The sequence below is a fragment of the Mustela nigripes genome, chromosome 1 (assembly GCF_022355385.1).
Source record: "Mustela nigripes isolate SB6536 chromosome 1, MUSNIG.SB6536, whole genome shotgun sequence".
Classification (NCBI taxonomy): Eukaryota; Metazoa; Chordata; class Mammalia; order Carnivora; family Mustelidae; genus Mustela; species Mustela nigripes.
Window position 1 is genome coordinate 199784403 of NC_081557.1, and position 21580 is coordinate 199805982.

At 44.2% G+C, this 21580-nt stretch overlaps 1 protein-coding gene and 1 non-coding gene across 2 annotated transcripts in view; both read right to left on the reverse strand.

Annotated features, from left to right (window-relative positions):
- TBC1D9 (TBC1 domain family member 9) overlaps positions 1-21580 on the reverse strand; it is a 121600-nt gene that overhangs the window by 20741 nt on the left and 79279 nt on the right. Inside the window, exons 7-13 of the mRNA XM_059378601.1 lie at positions 20445-20651; positions 19403-19573; positions 18343-18493; positions 15564-15778; positions 13020-13137; positions 11446-11731; positions 10816-10945 (exon numbers count right to left, since the gene is read on the reverse strand). Coding sequence (XP_059234584.1) covers positions 10816-10945; positions 11446-11731; positions 13020-13137; positions 15564-15778; positions 18343-18493; positions 19403-19573; positions 20445-20651 — 1278 coding nt within the window. The remainder of the gene's footprint in view (positions 1-10815; positions 10946-11445; positions 11732-13019; positions 13138-15563; positions 15779-18342; positions 18494-19402; positions 19574-20444; positions 20652-21580) is intronic.
- On the reverse strand, positions 14708-14811 carry LOC132009418 (U6 spliceosomal RNA). The gene has a single exon (XR_009401913.1). It is a non-coding gene; the product is annotated as a U6 spliceosomal RNA (small nuclear RNA).

The following is a 21580-nucleotide window of genomic DNA, read 5'->3' on the forward strand; positions in this document are numbered from 1 at the left end:
TCCGAATTGATCTTGCTCCCTCGAAGACTTATACCTTTCTATTTCTTCCAGAAGTAAGAGTGTTCTGTCTAAAACCTGTGTCCGATGACACTATTTTGCTGAAAACACCAGGTGCTTTACAGCAGGTCAGATTCCAAGTCTTCACCAAGGCTGACAAGCCCCACACGCTCTCCCTGCTTCAGCAGCTACCTCTCCGGTCACCTGCCACCAGCCCCTTGCTCCTTCCTCCAGGCACAACGGCTCTTGCTGCTCCGCAAACGCGTCATGCAGGCTCCCTTGCCAGCCGGGGCCTGGGGACTGTCTGACCCCTCGACCCGGCACGTGCAATCCATGGGCTTGCTTCCCCACATCATTTGGATCCTGGTTAGATGTCACTTCACCAGAACAAACCTTCGGAGAAACAGCACGTCTACCTTTTACTCTGCTGTGCTCCTCCTTCAACTTATCATTTGACCTTATGTTTGGTTTTTACTTCTTATACCTATACCGCGCTCCCCACCCCGACCCCTGCTCGGTAAAGGAGAGCAGACGCGGTGTCCCCTGGAGGGGAGGACAGGGCTGATTGAGTAAGTGTGGGACAAACAGTCGCTGAATACATTGAATCCCCATGATAATACCAGGAAAAAAGAGCTTTCCTTCTCCCATCTCGGAGACAAGCAGTCACAAGTTTAACAGAAACTATCAACTCGCCCATCTACAGAGCTGGTAAAGTGTTCACTGAAACGTACATGCTAACGACAGAGAGCTGGGGTTACTTCAAACGGGGCCATACTACGCCTATGATTAACAACGAGAAAACATAGTTGTGAGACGGAAGGTAACTCAATTTTATTATACCTACAACTAGCAGGACCATTATAGGCCATGTCATGGGCTCCTTATCATAACCTTGTGAGTTGGTACCGTCATTTCCATTTTACAGATGGGAAAACCAAGGTTCACACAGGTTAAATAAGTAACCCAGAGTGCCACAGGGGCTGAGTCACGAGTCTGAGGCCCAGACACCAGGTCCATAAGCCCACCACCTACGATTCTCTCCGACGGTAAGTTCTTCCCTGTCTCTGTGTAGATCAGAACATAGATTTTTGGAGCTATACAAGATATGATTCAGATTCATGTTCTTTGACTAATTAGTTGTTGTGACTCTACACAATCCAGTTGGGTCCTTTGAACCTCAGCATGTTACTCTATAAAATGAGATCCCAAAACTGTCCTGTACAACAGCTGTTAGAGACAGATGTATTAAGTACCAATATAGATGTATTAAAGTACCAATATAGGGACACACCTGGGTGGCTCAGATGGTTAAGCATCTGCCTTCAGCTCAGGTTGTGATCTCAGGGTTCTGGGATTGAGTCCCGCGTTGGGTTCCCTGCTCAGCAGGGAGTCTGCTTCTCCCTCTCCCTCTGCCCCACCCTCTGCTCATGCTTTCACTCTCTTATAAATAATAGATAAATACATAAATAAAATCTTTAAAAATAAAATAAAAAATAAATTAAAAAAATAAAGTACCAATAATAGTAACTAATGTTAAACACTGACTTGATATGGGCGCCTGGGTGGCTCAGTGGTTTAGGCCTCTGCCTTCAGCTTGGGTCATGATCTCAGGGTCCTGAGATGGAGCCCCACATTGGGCTCTCTGCTCAGCGGGGAGCCTGCTTCCCCCCTCTCTCTGCCTGCCTTCTGCCTACTTGTGATCTCTTTCTGTCTATCAAATAAATAAATAAATAAAATCTTAAAACAAAAAACACTGACTTGATAATCTTTGCAGACTGCTTGAGAAAGAATTATTTCCTCCCAAGCTGACCTTCAAAGAGCCCTATATATGTATATTTAATTAACTAGATCTAGTTGTTCCTCAACTAGAAATGGATCCCGCTGTTTGGCAGGCAGGACCCTCTCTCTGGGACTGGCCGCAGACGGAACACAAAGGAAATAAAAGGACTCTTCCATCTGAAGCAAACAGCCCCAACCTAAAAGGAAACCACGGACTCCAAGTTCCTGACTGGCTATTTCTGGAGGGTGTCTCAAGGAAAGGAGCAATGAGAATGACTGGGTCCCTCTCTCTCCCCTCCTCCCCTTTCTCTCCCACCTTTTGCAGGGGCTCTGACAGAATGAAATGCGAAAGACCGGGCAAGCAAAAGGTGGCTCGATAGATCCTGGAGCCAACATTCCCCATTACCCGAAACAAGGGCCTGGGTGTAATACTCTCTCCCAGACGTGGCACGTTTCAGTTCCGTGAAAAGAACTAATTCATTAATGTAACGACCCTTTTCTAACAGATAGAATTTAGAGATGAGGGTGAAGGAGCCTAACATTATTTTATTTTTTCTAAAAATCTACTCTTCTTTAGACACTAAACAAAATAATCCGTCTCATGTACATCTCTTCTCCCACTCAATTTTTATCCAAATATTTCTGTAGCCTGTTTCTAACCTTCTAACCGAATTTCTAACGTCTTCATGAGCTGAGAGACATCTTCAATGCAAGCAGAGCTTCCTCTTTTTGCCGCGCTGCCCCACTCCCCCAGGCTTGCCTAGACCGGCTAACGGCTAGGCATTTGGCCATTTATCATTTCATTCCACTTCACCCCTCCTGTATGCACACGTTCCCATTCTTGCTGCACAGACTTGGGACAAGGAGCAAGTGGCTCAGATAAAGGAATGATGTGGGGACCGGTTTGTCTCAAGTTCCCAGGTCACGTGCTCTGGCGTTTCCCGGCCCCACCACGGTTCCTGAGCAGACAAGCGCTCCCTTCACCTTCCCTGTGACTTCCTTCCTCCTGGGCAGCCTCCCTGTGACTTCCTTCATCCCTCCAAGCTTTCCCTTGCGTTGCTGGGGAGACAGGGATGATGGAGAACAGAGACAGATTTGAGAAAGAAACCACAAGGTCCAGTCTCCACCAACTCCACCAACAAAGGCTCCTCCTTTCCTTTTCCTTCCTTTTTCTTTTTTAAAGATTGTATTTATTTATTTGTCAGAAAGAGACAGGGAGAGAGAGAGAGATCACAAGTAGGCAGAGAGGCAGGCAAAGAGAGAGGGGGAAGCAGGCTCCCTGCCGAGCATGAAGCCCGATGTAGGACTCGACCCCAGGACCCTGGGATCATGACCTGAGCAGAAGGCAGAGGCTTAACCCGCTGAGCCACCCAGGCATCCCTAGGCTCCACCTTTCTAAATCCTCCAGAGAGGGCTAGAAATATTCAAATGCTGCAACTTAAAACCAAACCAAAACAAAACAACCTAAAAAAACCCCACGAAAAAACAAAAAACAAAACAAACACAAAACTTAGTCCACAGAAGGATCTGAACAAATCTGCCTACCACAGGGAAATCTATGGAAACAAAAAGGTAGCATCATTTCTAAACAGCTTTTGTTTTTATGTAAGAGTATTTCATTGAAACTATGCTCAAAAGTGCCTCTCTTCAATGTTTCTTAATTTATGGGTACTTATTTTCCTGGGATTAGCCAAAGGACTGAACCCCATTCACACCGGAGGGTCCTTTCTTTGGTCCACAATCTCCAAACGTCTAGGTGAGTGAGGCTTTGGGTTGGAGGTGAGAGGAGGAACAGATGGGAGGTGAGCCTCTGGGCTTAGAAAAAAAACAGCGTGAAATTGTGGGAGGCTGGGACCAAGGGATGGGTCATAGATTCTCAGACAGCTGAAGGAGTACTTCCCCCGAACTGCCCCCTGCCTTCTTCTGGGGTGGTGGCATCTGTCTGTCCCGTGCATGCGTGTATTGGGTGGGGCGGTGGTGTTCGGGTGGAGGAAAGAGAAGGATGCAGAGGAAGATAAGAAGGAATCAGGATACAGAGTCAGTGTGAACACTTGGCCTGCGGGAGTCGCATGTTTGCTGAGTGGGTTGCCTCTCCAGAGTCCTCTGACCTTTAAAGAACTCTCAACTCGGGACAGTATTCATATCCATGCAACACCTTCATAACGCCTTGTCAGAAAGCAGGGCCTTATTTTATAACCAAACCTGTGCTCCTCGAGGTACTAACTCCCTTGAGATCTCTGCCTAGCAGAAAGGCTTAGAAAAGCCATGGTCATACGAGAAAAAGTTTGTAGAAAAAAATACTTCAGTCAGCTTCACTGTAAAATAGCTCAGGTGAACTGATTAATTATCAGCTAGCTTGAGCCTGCTAGGTAAAACATAAGTGACGAGAGCAGTAGAGACAAACAGAACTGGGATCTGAATCTCAGCTCAACATACTGGGAAACCTTGGACAAGCTACTTAATCTGAGTTCTATCATCTGCAAAATGGGCAGAAAAATACAACCTGACTCTCAGTCTTGTGATCATCAATTCTGATAGGGCATGGAAAAGTCAAAGCACAATGCCCTTTATCATTATATATTTACCTAGCAAGAGTGAACGAATGAATGGATTTAATTTTCAAAAGACTTTATTTATTTGTTTGACAGAGGAGAGAACACAAGCAGAGACAGTGGCAAGCAGAGAGACAAGCAGGCTCCATGCTGAGCAGGGAGCCTAATGGCAGGGCTCAATCCCAGAACCCTGAGATCATGACCTGAGCTGAAAGCAGACGCTTAACCGACTAAGCCACCCAGGTGTCCCAAATTTATTTTAAAAGTTGTAGAAGGTATAAAGAAGCAGCCAGTAGGCTAGAGAGACCATGGCATGTTTGGCAAAGAGAGTATTTTGAAAATTAGGACAATTCAAATAAAATCATGACCTCTGAGTTCTCTTGAGAAATCAGAGGTTCCAGCAACCATGGCTCCTCATCTCCAGGGGCAGAGAGACTGCCCCACCGCCAAGCAGGCCTTCACCACCTAGTACCCCAAGGCCACTTTTCCCCACTCCTTCACCTGCTGCCCACTTGGGTGTCTGCCCACGTGCAGTTATGGGACCTTGCCACCTGCTCTAGAGCATCTTCTTTAAAAAATACACCATTGGAGGGCACCTGGGTGGCTCAGTTGGTTAAGCAACTGCCTTTGGCTCAGGTCACGGCCCCAGAGTCCCGGGATCAAGTTCCGCCATCGGGCTCCCAGCTTCATGGGGAGTCTGCTTCTCCCTCTGACCTTCTCGCCTCTCATGCTCTCTGTCACTGTCTCTCTCTCAAATAAATAAACAAATCTTAAAAAAAAAAAAATACACCATTGGGGCGCCTGGTGGCTCAGTCCATTAAGTCTGACTCTTGATTTCTGTTCAGGTCGTGATCTCAGGGTCATGAGAGGGAGCCCCTCGTCAGGCTCTGCACTGGGCATGGAACCTGCTTAAGATTCTCTCTCTTCCTCTCCCCCACACTCCCTCTCCCTCTCTAAAAAACAAAACAAAACCCCCAAATCCACAAGTCTGTTAACATGAACTTTGGCTTCTATAAAGGAGACAGCTTCTGACAGCCGGGTATTATAGCAAGGCTACAATTTCATGGTCAGATAGGGATGCAAGTCTCACATTCCACAGAAGTTTCATGAAAACTGATGAGACTCAGCTTCCTTATCAGCAAAAGAGGGAAAATTATTCCTACCTCTTTGGGTTGGATAAGGAGTCTGTGAGTTACACAGGCAAAACAACTATTATAATGGTAGCTGTTATTACTCCTAGGAATGTTAGCAAAAGCCCGAGAAAAAGGGCATGTGGCTATAGATCAAACAAAATATACTAATGTAATAGCTTAGGTTCCACTAACAACTGGTATTAACTAATTTAGCTACATTTCTTTTTTTTGAGGGATGAATAGCCTTTTAAGAATTAAACGTGGGGGGCACCTGGGTGGCTCAGTTGATTAAGCCTCTGCCTTCGGCTCAGGTCAAGATCCCATGGGGCTCCCTGCTCAGCGGGGAGCCTGCTTCTCCCGTTCCCTCTGCCTGCCTCTCTGCCTACTTGTGATCTCTGTCAAATAAATAAATAAAAATCTTTTTTTAAAAAAAGAATTAAACTTGAAGGAAAAAAAAGTATTAAACTTGGAAGTCAAAGCCAGGCATTAGCAATAAAGGCCCTAAATCTTTCCTGTTAGAGATTCATAAAGAAGGGTTTACAAGTAAAATAGTATACTGTCTAGAGTTTGCTTGAAAACACTCCAGGGAAAAAAAAAGTGACTTAGATGAGAGAGGTCAGAAAAATGTTGATAACTGTTAGACTGTGTGATGGGTTATAGAAATACATCGGGTTAACCTTGGGATTTCTACTATGCTGGAAAACCTCTATACATTAAAGATCAAGAAAGAAAAAATATTCACACCAGGTATTGATAATGTATGCTCAGGGCCTGAGATAAGATAAGCACTTTTAACATCCTAAATATTTTTTCAACAAATGGATAGACAAACAGTGTTTCTTGTATCTCCCGGGTTTTCCCCTGCTGACATAACTATAATACCTTCTTTGCTAGCCTATTCCTTAGGTCTCCCCAGTCCAATTTATTGCACGGGGAGCAGAACTAATGTCCTTGAAGAAAAACTCCTTAGCTTCCAAGGGGCTGTTCAGTGCTTTGCAAATCAATCAGTGGTTTCAAGACTCCCCACTTGCCAGCCTCTCCTGGACTAACTGACCTCATGTCCATATGTACCCTTACAATTCCATATCTGTTCTATCCAGACAAATCCCATGGGCTCTAGCTTTAGAGAGCCACTTCCCAGCTGTGTGGTCTGGAAAAACTAACTCAATGTCTCTCAACTTCCATTTTCACCTTAAAAATGGGTTACTATTGGGGCGCCTGGGTGGCTCAGTGGGTTAAGCCGCTGCCTTCGGCTCAGGTCATGATCTCAGGATCCTGGGATCAAGCCCCACATCGGGCTCTCTGCTCAGCAGGGAACCTGTTTCCCCCCCTCTCTGCCTGCCTCTCTGCCTACTTGTGATCTCTCTCTCTCTCTGTCACATAAATAAATTTTAAAAATCTTCAACTTAAGAAAAAAAAAGGGTTACTATTTACTTGGTGGGGCTATCTGGGAAGCACCCAGCACCCTGCCCAAGGTAGGCTTTCAGTGAGAGGTAACTTTTTTGGTTATCATTAATAAGCTCAACACACTATTTGGGACTTCCATAAGTGCATGTCCGGCACAAACGCCTCCTTGTGTTTTATTAGCCACATCCTTTCCCTGCTTTTCTCAGATTTGACCCACTGGGTTGGGTTGTTTGGAACATGAAGAAATTCCATGGTGGTAGTGTGTCTGCTGTAAGGTTATTCATGTGCCCCTGTGCCTGTGAGGAGGGTCACGTTGATCTATGGGTCAACCCCGAAGGTGGGGCATTGTGTCACATTTCTGTATAACTCTGATGACTGCAGAGCCTCACACACAGGGCCCACAAAGAAAAACACTATCTTTCAAACTGTCTGTACAATTCCTTCCAGTAGGGTCTTGGGAGAACTTAAAATGAGCAAGAATTTCTCCATGAGGCATTTATGAATAAAGTTATCTCATTGGGAGAAACCTGATCCATACCTAACCAACCTCCAGCCACCAGGGGGAGTCCTTGATGAGACCTCAAAGCTGAAAGTACTTTCAGTGTTTTTCCTACTTTTCTGTCCTCCTAGCTGAGTATCCTGAAGCACGGGCATAAATGTACAGCGTGCCTCAGAGGACTGGCATCGTGCCTCAGTTCAAACCAGGTTATCAACAGCTTCCGCGACGAGTGGCCCCATTCTGCATGTAGGGCAGGGATTCTCAACCCTCACCGGGTCCTGGGACCATCTGGGGAACTTCCAAAAAAGACTTATTTCTTAGGCCTCATGCCAAATATATGGATTTAATAGGTCTGGAAAGGAACCTGGGAATTCACTTGACTTTGAAAAAAAATGTAAGTGATTTTAATGCACAGGCGAGACTGAGAACCACCAATCTAATGGTTAGGAGGGAAAAAGACAGATAAGCAAGGGTTTGTGGTGGTCTCTTTAGGATGAACTGTAAGGCACTGGGGAGCCATGAGAGACCTATGAGCAGTGCGGTGATGCGAAGTAGAGAAAAAAAAACAAAACAGTCATTGTGCATTCAAAGACCAGGTAAAACAGGTGTTGGTATAAATAAAAGGCATTTATCCAGGCAAAGGAAGGAAACTGCTGCTGTATCCTGTGACAGGATGTTTGGCAACCAAAGGGCCACCATGAGGGATCCGGAGAGGATGTAAGTGAAAGCCAACCCTTGGTCTTGCCTCCATTCTCTTCTCTTTCCCTTAAAATTGGCTCAATTGCTGACCTCAGCATGTTGTTGGCGTATCTGCTGTCAAGAATAAAGCTGAGTTTCCACATACTAAGATTTATGACTTTGGTCCAGAAATCTCTTAACAATAAAGGTTCCAGGGGATGCCTTTAGAAAAACAATCCACTGCTATGATAATAACCATTGCCTTTAATCACATGGGCTCTTTTTCTGGAAAAATAATCATCCACAATTTCCAACATGGTGTTACCAAAAGTGCTGAGGCAATGATGTTTCTTTATTGTATTATGATAATAACCAGTTCTGGAGAGACTAAGGCGGAATAGCCATCCTTAATCTCCACTGGTGGAAATACAAATTGGAATAATCTTTATAGAAATTGGACAGTGTATGCTAGGAGCTTAGAAATAATTCATACTTTTTGATTTATTGCTACAGATCTATTCCTTAGAATGGACTTTAAGAAAATAATCAGAGATATGATATTAGCAAACAAGTTTATCACAGAATATGAAATATGTTCAAAATATAACATATATATATAATCATACCATATAAGTTTGTCATAAAATACTGAAAATTTGGAAGTAATCAAAATAAATGTCCAACAAAAGTTACCAGTTAAATAAATTTTGGTACTTCATTAAAACAGAATATTAATAATCTACTAAAATTATGGCTTTATAACCAAAGGAAAGAGCCCAGATGTCCATCAACAGATGAATGAGTAAAGAAGATGTGGTTTATACATACATATATACCATGGAATACTACTCAGCCATCAAAAAACGAAATCTTGCCATTTGCAACAACGCACATAGGACTAGAGAGTATTATGCTAAGTGAAATAAAGTCAGTCAGAGAAAGACAATTATCATACGATCTCACTGATATGCACAATTTAAGAAACAAGACAGAGGATCATAGGGGAAGAGAGGGGAAAAAATGAAACAAGAAGAAACCAGAGAGGAAGACAAGTCATAAGAGACTCTTTTTTTTTTTTTTTTAAAGATTTTATTTATTTATTTTGACAGAGAGAGATCACAAGTAGACAGAGAGGCAGGCAGAGAGAGAGGAGGAAGCAGGCTCCCCGCTGAGCAGAGAGCCCGATGCGGGGCTCGATCCCAGGACCCTGAGATCATGACCCGAGCCGAAGGCAGCGGCTTAACCCACTGAGCCACCCAGGCGCCCCCATAAGAGACTCTTAATCACAGGAAATGAACTGAGGGTTGCTGGAGGGAAGGGGGGTGAATGTATGGGGTAACTGGGTGACAGACACCAGGGAGGGCACGTGATGTAATGAGCACGGGGTATTATGTAAGACTGATGAGTCACCAAACTCTGCCTCTGAAACCAATAATACTATATTTAATTGAATTTAAAATTTTTAAAAATTATGGCTTTAATATTTAATATATTAGAGAGTGTTCACAGTATGTTTTAAGTGAAAAATAGGATGTTTCACAGCACTTTTTAGCAAAGGCTTATTTTTTTTCAGCATATTTTGCAAATACAGGAATATACCTGAAGGAAAATATGATATAGTTTATAGAATGAAGTTTATTCTTCCCCATTTTTCGACAGTTTCTACATTTTTTTAAAAATAAACATGCATTACTTTTAGGATTCTAAAAGATATAAAAAGTGTTTTGTTTTTAATATGTATTGTCAATGAAAATTAAAAAAAAATAAATGATCAGTCTTGCCCCTTTTATGAGCAAAAGGACACACATTTCTGAAAAGATCTCTGAATCTATACCAATATTTTCAAAAGCACCACATTTTTTATTCTCTTTAAGATAGGCTTTTTCTGACCTCAGCTTGTCCCTCACTCTTTCTCCCTTAATATAGGCTGTTCTTGGTAGGAATGCTGACAATTGTCCTACAGCTCCAAAGCACCTGTGAGGGCCGAGTATGCTCAGCAGAAGAGTCACACTCTTTCTTACTGATCATTTCTATAAAAGTTTTCTGAGCCAAGGATCAGGAAATAAAGAAACGATTATGTATTATGGACACTTGAGTCTTTGGGGCTCCACAGCACCAAATGCCACTGGGCACATAACACTGCCTCCTTTGCCCCTAGAAGCTCATTAGTTCTGAGAATAAGGACTAGATCCAGGGTCACTGTGAACCAAAAGATCCAGGGTCATTGTGAACCAGAAGACCTCCTCCCCCACTGAGGCCAAGCAATTTTAGAGAAGTACGAGGACTCTTGTTCTTCTCTAGGATGGTACAGACTATTCCATGTGTCTTGGACTCAAGAGAATTGGCTGGTTTTCTTCAGAGAAGACCTACGTACTTGGCATGAGAACAGGAAGTGAACTGATGTGCACAGGTCAACCTCGCCATGCCTGCTCTCCACAGCCTTTCTGCAGGATGCCCAGAGATGAATCTGAGCTGCTGCTTGGTCCGGCTTCAGGACGGGCATGGCAGAGGACCAGGTCAGAGCTTGTCATGCCATCTGCTCTACGGCCCGAGACCCAGCAGGAGTCCTAGGCTCCCATTCAGTTCCCATCTCTGGAGCTTAAAGCTGTCAGCTGGAAGACAGCTGTTGGCTTTGGCAATCAGCTCTCCGAAGGTGAAAGGAAGCAGGTAATACCCGTAGTTGGTGATGGAAGTGGGTGCCACACATCCAGCAGAGTCCCACCCAGCACCCTCAGAGCACTGTGACACTCAGGCAGGAAACGAAACCCACCTCGTAAGACGTTCTGATGAGTCTGAAGATGTCTACCTCAGGGTAGGGCTCCACGTCGTCACTGAGCAGGGAGTGGAGGTGAGGGATGGGAGGCAGCGTGCTGTCTTTGTTGGTCACACTGTCTAAATACCTGAACAAAGAAATGAATCAGAAGTCACCAGAGGCTAGTTTGGAATTCTCCCATTACACTTCTCTACCCGTGTTCTACAAACTCAGCATTTTAGAAAAGACTAGACTTTCCTTAAGAACAGAATGAAATTCTTCTGGAGACGCACTGCATGAAAATAAATCCTCAGCCACAGACGAAAGCGGGTGTTCTGATTTTCATCACGCCCATTAAGACTCAGGAAACCAAGGAGAAAGACAGAAGGCGAATTCCAAGAAGAAACCAGAGGTGGTTTTCAAAGCGAGGTTCAGGGGACACCTCAGTGGCTCAGTCGGTTCAGCACCTGACTTGTGATTTTGGCTCAGGTCATGATCTCATGGTCATGAGATCAAGCCCTGAGGCTCCGTATGGAGTCTGCCTGTCCCTCTCCCTCTGCTCCTCCCCCTGCTTGCGTGAGCTCTCTCTCTCAAATAAATAAAATCTTTAAATCAGTAACAACAGCGAAGTGAGGCTTTGTCCATTACCTTCCCAAAACGGTCATGGCCTCCCCGTCGTCCTTGCAACTCAACAGCTTGTCCACGTTCGCATCCAGCACAGCCAGGGCCAACTGGAATATCACCTTGATTCCTTCATAGAAGAAACAGTCCACGACCACAACTGCACTCTCAAAGGGCATCACGCTGAGAAAGAGCGTGAGGAACCAAGACAGCGAGATGGTAGAGATCACGCCCAGGTCCTGCATGCAGTCGTACAGCTGGGGGACATAGTCTCGTGCTAGTTCCTCGAAGACACCCTGGTCCACCAGTGCGCCTGCAGCAGGGGCGGGCACAAAAGGCCACAGGTGAACCCACCACACACTTTCTTACTGAGGGACCCCACCAATCGGCCTGGTTGAGACAGTCGAGCTCCCAGCTGCCGCTGAGACAACTTGGCTCCTTTCTCCTAACAGTTCTGCTGCTACCCTGATACTAGTTACTCTGTTACTAGACCAAGGTGTCAACACAGCGTGGTCAGCAGATTAGTTCTGGGTGATTCTTCTCCTTCCGGAGTTTTCCTGCCCTGCTTCCCTACCACAAAAGGGCAATAACACAACCATCAGGGTTGTTGGAAAAGTCAGTTTAGAAAGATCTCATTGTTTGGTTAGGCATGAAGCGTATAGGACTCCATTTCTCGGCAAACTTATTTAAAAAAATAAGTAGCTTTTCTGGATGCACTATCCCCACATATGAGTTTTGCGGGGTTTTTCTGTTTGTTTTTTTGTTTTGTTTTCTTAAATTCACGTTTTCAAAACTGAAAAGCATTCCAGCAGTGGCTGGCTGGCTTGGTTGGTAAAATATGATACTGCTGATCTTGGGGCTTTAAGTTCAAGGCCCACATTGAATGTAGAGATTACTTAAAAAAGAAAAAAATTCTAAAAAAAAAAAAAAAAAGCATTCCAGTTGTACATATACACTCATGATCAACTTACTGACATTTCTGGAGAATTTTCCCAGTGAATCATATTAGTGTGAAAAGGCTTAGAAATGAGCACAAGAGGAAAGCATAAAGCATACACTTTACTACTAGCAATAAAAAGCTTGTCCTGCTAAAATGGAATGTCTAACACTCAAGAGGATTATAAGGAGTAAGAGTGATACTTTGTTTAAATGCTTACAGTCATGGTTTGCCTTGCAATGAAATCAGTTCTGAAAAATACTGCAGGAACTTAGTTTGGGGTACATTTTTATATGCTTTTATTTTATTTTTTCTTTTTTGCATACTTCTGCTGTCCACAGATTCCATCCACTTCATGAAAACATTTTTTGTCAAATCTGACAAGTTTGGTACAGTTCCCAATGCCACTGTGACACCTACACTGAGTGTTTTCTACAATAATTTCTCCAGTGGTGATAACGTGTATATTCTCTTAAGCTCCATGGGGCTCCTTTATGTACAATCCATATGAATTCAAGCCCTCTCATTCCCATTTTGGGAAACTGGAGTAGTCTGAAACTCTTTTGGCTAAGGGTGACTGGAAACTGTTCTATCCCGTATCCTGGCTCTGGAAACATCTTCGCAATGAGACGTGGGTTAACATGTTAACCACCTCCCCACTTACCAACAACTCTGGTGTTGTAGTAATCAGGAAGCATGCGCTCACACAGAGCCACCAGCAGCCAGAAAGCTTCCTCCTCTTTGGCATAAAGCAGCAGCACGGATGTGACAATATTCATGGCCTGAAGGCATGAAAAAGGGTGTCATCAAGTACATTTTAAATACATCAAACACAGGTTAACATAAGAAATTTTGTGAACCTAAAAAATTACTGAGTTAGTCTCACAGGGCCAGCAAACTTTTTCAGCAGAAGGCCAGGTAATTAACACCTAAAGGATCTGCAAGCTCCACAGGCAAATTCGTCTAAATTTTGTTTGGTTTTTATAATTTAGAGCCCCTTAAAAATGTACCAACCATTAGTCCTTAAGCCTGCAATTCTTGAGTCTTGATGAACATTAATACTTTGAACCAAAGACTGAGCCCCTACACACAGGCAAGCCCTCATTCAAAACCTTTGCCTGAAGGCTATCTGACCAAGCTTTTAACCTGCTACAATCTCAGTGTTTCTAACCCTTCATTCACAAGATAAACATTTCCTTTTTAATCTTCCATAATGGTTCCTATAACCCAGTACACATGGCCTAGAGGCTCTCCTCTGAGAACAATAAAACCTTTCAAATTTGGAGTCTTCACCCACTATTTTCATCTGGATAAGGATGGCAGAGATAAGTAACAGTGATTTAAATTATAAAGTAACCCACTTTATTAAAAGATATGATCACCTAGCTCATAACCACTCAGGGCTCAACTACTTTAATAGTCCTCTTAATTAAAAAGAGAAAGATCACAAGATAGATATGATTTCTATAATTGCAGAGGCCAACTAACTCCTGGATTTCATTTTGATCTTTTACAAACCAGTAATTCTTCGTGGAACTTCTACAGTATAAATACCAAAAAAAAAGGATTTTTGGTCTAATAGGCTTTTTCTTTCTTGTAAGTCATAACATTTTCCCAAGTGAAATCATTAATAAAATTCTGCTTGAGAATTAACCTGCCGATTCTAGTACACGATCATGGTCACGGTTAGCTCCTTAGTCATTCAGTCAAGGTAAGTTTATAACAGGCTCTGGACGAAGTACTGGGGGATAGGAAGGGGGGTAATACAGTGGTGAAAAGTGTCACAGGACTTAAATGCTGATGTCAGAGAGACAGAATAAAGATGTAAAGGTTAATCAGTTTGGGGGTGTATTTAAGTTAAGTGCTATCAAAGAGATTATTAAATAAACAAAGACCTGTACTCTGTGTGTGTGTGTGTGTGTGTGTGTGTGTGCGCGTGCAGAGGAGTTAAGCATCCTTTAGCATTTATCTATCTGGCTATCTAGCTTTCCTTCTATTTTTGTGTTCAGCAGTCATTTAGTCAAAAATACATTTTTATAATATATTATAAATATACTATAATATATTTATGTAATTATATTATACCATATATATCATAATATATATCCATCTTTCTGGATTTGGAAGATGTCTGAGGTATTTGTCAACATAGCTGACAAATTGCTAGTTGTGATTTCACATTTTTTTTGAGTACAGTTGATTCAAGTCTCTACATTAGGCTACATTCATCACAAGCGTCCTGACAGCTACACTGATACATGGCTATCACAGTATCAATGACTATATTCCTTACGCTGTGTCTTCTATTCCCATCACTTACAGACTCCATTACGGAAGGACTATATTTCCCTCTAAAATATGGAACGCTTCCCATATTTGCATGTCATCCTTGCACAGGGGTCATGCTAATCTCTGTATCGTTGCAATTTTGGTACCCATGCTGCTGAGGCGAGCACAGGCCTGCTTTAGCTTTTAGATGGATGGTCCAAGAAGGCCTCTCTGAGTATGTGGTCTTTAAGTCTAGAGGCACACGATCTTGGAGCTTCCCTAATTGTGGTGGATGTATTAGTACAAAAGATAATTTTAGCTGCTTTTGGGGCATTTTTTGAACACCGATGAAGCATTTATTTTAATGGGTATTAAAGTATAATCATAGCATATAAAAGTTACATTCTCTAGTGTGTTCTTGCTTAGGAGGCAGGGCAGGAGCACTGTGGAACTCAGAATCCAGAATTACAGGCCAGGTGCTCAGGCACACTCTCTTTTACCTCAGGGAGGGAAGAGAGGCAGCTCGGAGAGTAATCAGAAGCACCTTGAAGGTCACCCAGAAATGAGGTGGTGGATCCGGAAAGGGAGTTCTTGACTCCCAGCCCTTCCGCTCAGTGCTGGGGTCTCAACCCAGGGAGATTTTGCTCCCCAGGGGCTATCTGGCAATGTTTAAAAGCAGTTTGGCTGTCCCAATTAGGGAGTTTGTGGAGAGAGGTTATTAAGTGTGTTACTAAACAGGAATGTTATTAAACATCTTCCAAAGCATGGGACAACCCCGAACAAAGAATTACCCAGACCACAAGGTCTCTAGTGCCAAGGTCAAGAAACTTAGGTGCTGAGATGGTTCTGTTAACCATTCCACTTATTGACTTGCTGGTTAACACACACACACACACACACACACACACACAAAGAAATCTAAACCACCTGTGTCATTTACCTGGCAATATCCTATGTTAGGATTTCGAAAAGCATAAGCTGTTAAGACTCTCCTTAGAGCAGCAATGCCCATTTCATTCTGGAAAGCTGGGTGTTCTGGAAGGGAGCGGTGTAAATCCCTCTCAATCTCCTCTGTGGCAAGATTATACTTCCCCATGGACTTCTCCACTAGGTCTTCGTAGTACCCGGGATGCGTGGCCTTCTCATTGATGGCACCTAGGAAATACCCAACAGATACAACATCCAAAGGGGCGGGCCTTGCCCTCGGTCACAAACACAGCTGACCGAGTGAACCTCTTCGTGTTCCTCACCGTGCAAAGGACACCTGCGAGACAACCACAGCCCGCGGATGCGGCGGGCTGTTGCAACTGCGGCCCGTTTGGTAAATTTACTTGCAGCCTGCTGCTCTCCTTCAGCTCCACCATAAACCAAATTAGAGGTCCGCAAGCTAAACATCTGTGTTCCGCAGAACTTCCACGGATGATCCGGGGCTACTTTCGGGAAGAGGAGGAAGGAACGCGAGTAAACCAAAGCATCCTCGTCTCAGCCAGAGCAGTTTTGCTGGTATTTTACTAGGGTTCTCCTTAAGATTTCCCTTGAAAAAGAAAAGTTCTGCCTCTCCAAACAAGTTTGAAAACCGGACGCAAAAGCGTGAGGTTTGAAGAGTTCAAACAGCCATACTGAGGAGTAGAGGAGGTGTTATGATGTATGCAAGGGTTTTAGAGCTGCAGTGGGTGATGTGGACATTCCTCACAGTGAGCATGTTACGGCTGGCAGTTCCTCAGGTGGAGAAATGGGCTGAGAACCACCGCTTTGAGATATTTGCATTTTAAGATTCTTAAAGACAGAAAACACTGTACAAAAATATCCAAATCTAAATAAATAGAACTTATGTAATTATAAATATATAGACAGACACAAATACACATATAAAACACACACACACAAAATGACAAGATAAACTAATCTGTATTTCACGGATTAGAAACTAGAACCCCTGGGCTGGCCTGGACCGTGTCAGTGACAGCCACCCAGAAGAGACAATCTTACCACTCACACTTAGCCTGGAAAAGGCATTCAGGTTGACAGCAACTTAACACTGGCTTTTGCTTTGTCCTCAAGGGAGATGTGCGAAGATATCATGTTGTCTGGCTGGCACTTTACTTCACTGGGTACACTGAGCCTGGTCCTGGTATACCACACGTATCCTGCCCCCAGTGAGCTGGGTGGAAATACGAGCTGTAGGCCGCCCCACCCCTGGCCTCACATCATCCATCACCGTTAAAGAAAATATACAGTCCAACTCTCTATGTGTCTCTGCAACAGTGCTGTGTACTATTATGTACTATTTCTTGGCTTTCACTTTGAGTTTCATTTTCATCCAAAATGGGGCTGCAAGTAACTTCTAATTTGAATCAGGATGAAAAGAGAATTTTTTGTTTACTGTATCAGTGATCTGAATGAGTCTGTCAAGGGGACTAGCTCACCAAACACAAGGAAGATGGAAGACAGGACAGTAAGGCTCTTCTTGGGTTGGATTTGTAATCAGATATCATTTGACTCAAATTTGGATTTCTAGATGAGGAGCTAAGGCTCATCCACTTAAGGAAAATAAGCCAGGTAAATGAGGCTAGAACAAGCTAGTTTTATATGAATCAGATAAAGCCAATTATTTTCTAGGATTCTATCCCCCAACTGCTGAGACGTTAATACATCTCATCACAGGCAATTACCATTAATAGCTGTTTTTAGAAAGAGCTATGAGTTTGGTTGGTTTTTTTAAAAGGCTTTTCTGTAAGTGTGGCAACTATTCTTTCAATTTTGATGCCATGTTTAAAATAAAAGGTCTTGATAACAGCACTTGTGTTGGACCATCTTAGGTTCAAATAAAAATATTCATGTATCTAAACTGATTACCTTTCAGGCCTCTAGTCAGTAAAGCAATTGACTTATAAAGATTGGTGACAAAACAAAAAAATTCCCTGGACGTTCATGACGGAACAGACCCGTGGGACACACTGGATGCTTTGGGCCGGGAGGGAGGCATGCTGGGGCTAGCCTGAAGAACCTACAGTCTGAAGCAGGACTCAAATGTCTGACCCCACAGAGCTCTGCTGGGGCTGTGCACCAGTTAAGGTGGCCACATTCTTCCCACCACTCCTTGACAGACCCCACTCTGTCCTTCCTGGTGTCTCCAGCTTGGAGTGAAGTGTAGTCTAAGGCTCCAGTTCGGGTGTACATTCTGGTCTCTCTTTCACATCTCCAAGTGACAACCACCAAATTCAGGAGATGGCAAACACCAAGGATGAGGCTTTCTCATTCCTCCCTCTCCCTGCTTTAATGGGGGCTCTGACCACGTGCCACCCTTAAGCATTCTCAATGAGATATATTCTCATCATGTGTTCTCATCAATGGACACAGCCAGGAAAAGGCAAAAAACAAAACAAAACAAAACAAAAAACCCCAAAACAACAAACTCCTCAAATCACAAAGAATTATACGCTTTCCCATAGGTTCTCTTTTCTCCTACATAGCTTTAGTGAAGGGGTGGAAGAGGTTATGCAGACTTGGGGGATGATGGTATCCATGTCTGGACAACTGTATGTATGTTCTGTGTTTTCACTGAGGGACTGTACCTCTTGGGGCAGGAAAGGCTATTTAGTGCTGAAGGGCAGTGCTGCATTTTCAAAAGAGCCCAGATGCATGACGGGAGGCAGAAGGGGAGCGCTGAGGTCCCGCCCACCCCAGGGTCAGGGCCCCCAGCCCAAGCCCGGCTGTACCTGACAGCAGCAGCCAGAGTTCTCCCCGCATGCTCTCCGGTATACCCTTCAACACCAGCTCCCGCGTTTTTTCTGTGCGGTACATGCAGATCCCTTGCCCGTATTCAGCAAAGTGAATTTTCCAAGCTTGCTCCTTCAAAAACTCTTTGGCCTGGAAGGAATAAATGAAACATGACTACGTCCCCAAGTACTTTGAGGAAGGAAAGGGGAAGTTGGGCAGAAAGGCAGAATATCTCCCCTACTGAATAGACTCGTTATGTTCTGGACAGAACTCTGGGGAGCAAAGAACTCAGGTTTTCCGCAGTCCTTCCTTCATCCGACACCTGGACCTAATTTGAAGGCTGGGGTTCTGCTTTGAAGCTTTCTGGCCCTGAATCAGAATTCCATTTACCTGAAATGGGTCAGCGGAACGCGTATTTATGGCTTTATGTAGTGAAAATGACTTGGTGTTTTTGAAATGTGCGCTGAGAAATTATGTACTTACTTGTTGGCTGACTTAAACAATAGTTAAAAACAAGAAAAAAGCCCACATGGAGCCCTGCATCAGGCTCTCTGCTCAGCAGGGAATCTGCTTCTCCCTCTCTACCTGCCCCTCCCCCAGCTCATGGTCTCTCTCAAATAAATAAATAAAATCTTTGATAAGAAAAAAAAAGACAAAATGTCACCTGTACTCTGTATAACTCATCTTCTTCTGTGAAGCTACTCTAAAATCCAATGAGAGATTTAGATAAAAATCTATTTTGCTTGTAGGAAAATATTTATACAGATATGTATGAGTTAACATTGATTAAAAAACCTTTTTAAATATTATTGTTCTAGGGGCACCTGGGTGGCTCAGCCGTTAAGTGTCTGACTTCAGCTCTGGTCATGATCCTGAGGTCCTGGGATCAAGCCCCGAATTGGGCTCCCTGCTGCTTGGGGAGCCTGCTTCTCTCTCTCCCACTCCCCCTGCTGTGTTCCCTCTCTCACTGTCTCTCTCTATCCAATAAGTGAAATCTTTAAGAAATAAGTCACTGTGATTGTTCTAATAAAGTTTCAGGCCAGAGCAGGAGACACCCACCAATTTCGGGTTGAACTCCTCTGGGGACCGCCGCCGGTACATGGTCATCAGGGTCTGTGTGGCCGTGGGGACGCTGTTGCCGTTCAGGTTAAACTGGCGCTCTCCGTCGGCATCAGAGCTCGTGCTCCTCTGGGGACTGGAGGAGACCAGGCTACTAGGCCGAGAACACACCTGCCAACACACAGAAGAACAGATGCTGAAACACCACAGGCCACGCAACCCACTTCTTCAGTGTCCTCTGCACAGACCCAGTAGCTGCATTATGGTGCCCAAGAGGTCTCTCGCTACGTGAAAACACAGGAGGAGGCAGAAAGCCAGTGCTTTGGTGGAGATCAGACAGGTGTGCGGGTCCTAGGCCATGAAATCGCAATGCTTGAAACAGGTATCCTCTTATTTTAGATGCATTTTTGCAGCAAACTCGTTGGCCGTTAGTTTCTGATTAGCATGCAGGAAAACATGACACAGCTGAATCAGCTGCTTATGGGGCCACCTCCTCGTGCCCGCTCTAGTTTCTGACGCCCCCATGAGCTTGGACCAGGTGGACTGGAGCGGGCCTGCTCCCTGTGAGGTTACATTTCAGCTGCCAGTAATTGCTCTGTCATTTGTGCTGGACACCTATCTTCCTGGACTCTGACTTCCCTGGATGTTGCCCAGGGCCTAATTCGAAAGAGACACAATATGTATTTGATCATAATAAAGTCATCATCATGATGTTGCATCTCAGATTCGAGACTACAGTGACCTCCGTACACTTCCAATAATGTCACAATGTGAACACTGTTGCGAAAACAGGACCAATTACTTAGTAATTTCTTCAACTATGAAATACAGATAGACCAGATGATCTACAGGGCTCTGTCCAGCTCTGTGATCCCAAAGACAAACTCCATGAGAGTTAAACGAGCTGAGACACTGCTCTGGGCATCAGGGTAAGTGCCTTATCTTAGCACAGCTGGAGGATCCAACAGAATGGACAAGGAGGGCCCACTCTTGGGCAAAACACTAGGACGAATGCAAACACCCTCAGGCAGATCCCACAGACCTCGTCATCTGAGCTGTTGTAGCTGCCTGCAAACTCCTTGTCCGAGTATATCTTAGAGGTCGTCTGTTGCAGGAAATCCGAGATCCTCTGCACTAGAAAGTCTCTATCTTTCAAATTGGCAAACAGGAAGGTCATCCTGTTCCTGGTGCTGATGGATAAAGGACTGGGGAGTACACTGGAGCTGTCTGCCTTTTCCACAATTGTCACCTGAAAGAAACATGAAACAAAGAGCATTGTTTTCCAGGGATCACAGCAGCCTCTGAGCAGCACCAAACAAGGAACGCAACACTTCTATGTTCTGTAGGAACCACCCAATCTTACTGAGGCAAAGATGAGACTCTCTACCTCTGCTCCAGTAAAATAAAATCGCTCCTAACTCCTCAAATTGGAGTTCATATCAGAAGCTGGAATTATCGTGCTGGTCGTTCTAAATCAGCAATTCTACCTCGGGAGGGATTTTGTTCCCCCAGAGACATCTGGCAACATCTAGAGGCGTTTCTGGTTGTCAGAAGTGGAGGGGACCAGCAGCATCCAGTAGGTGGAGGCCAGGGATGTCGCTGGCCAGCGTATAGTGCAGAACAGCTGATCCCCAATAGAGACTGGCCTATGATATCAACAGGGCTAAGGTTTAGAAAACTTCTTGTGAAGAAACTCCCTGATTTTCATCAAAATTGCACGAGTCCTAAGGGAGAGGACTCCTCGCTGCCCTATCGTGTCTAAGAGAAACGACCCATGATACTCGTGCCTTTTTACCAAGCTTCATGTTGGGATGGTTTTCACAACCTCACCCATCTTTCAAACATCTCCTTCGAACTCCAGGGATTTGCCACCTCTCCTCTTACCACCTGAACATTTTAAAGGCTCCACTCAGAACAGACAGGAGGTAAATAGCTTAATCCCACCTCCATCGGCACTGGCGGACCGTGTGCACATGCGTGTGGTGAAGTAAATCGGCCACATGAGGAAATGAGCAAGAAAGAAGCACGTTTGTTCTAGCTCTGAACTGAAGACATGCAGTTGGGGCTTTAGAACAGAATTTTCATCAACTAGAAACTAGGGTAAATGCATGAAAATATTTTTCTTTACCACAATAGGAAACAACAACAACAACAACAAAACCCTCAAGGCCAGCCCTA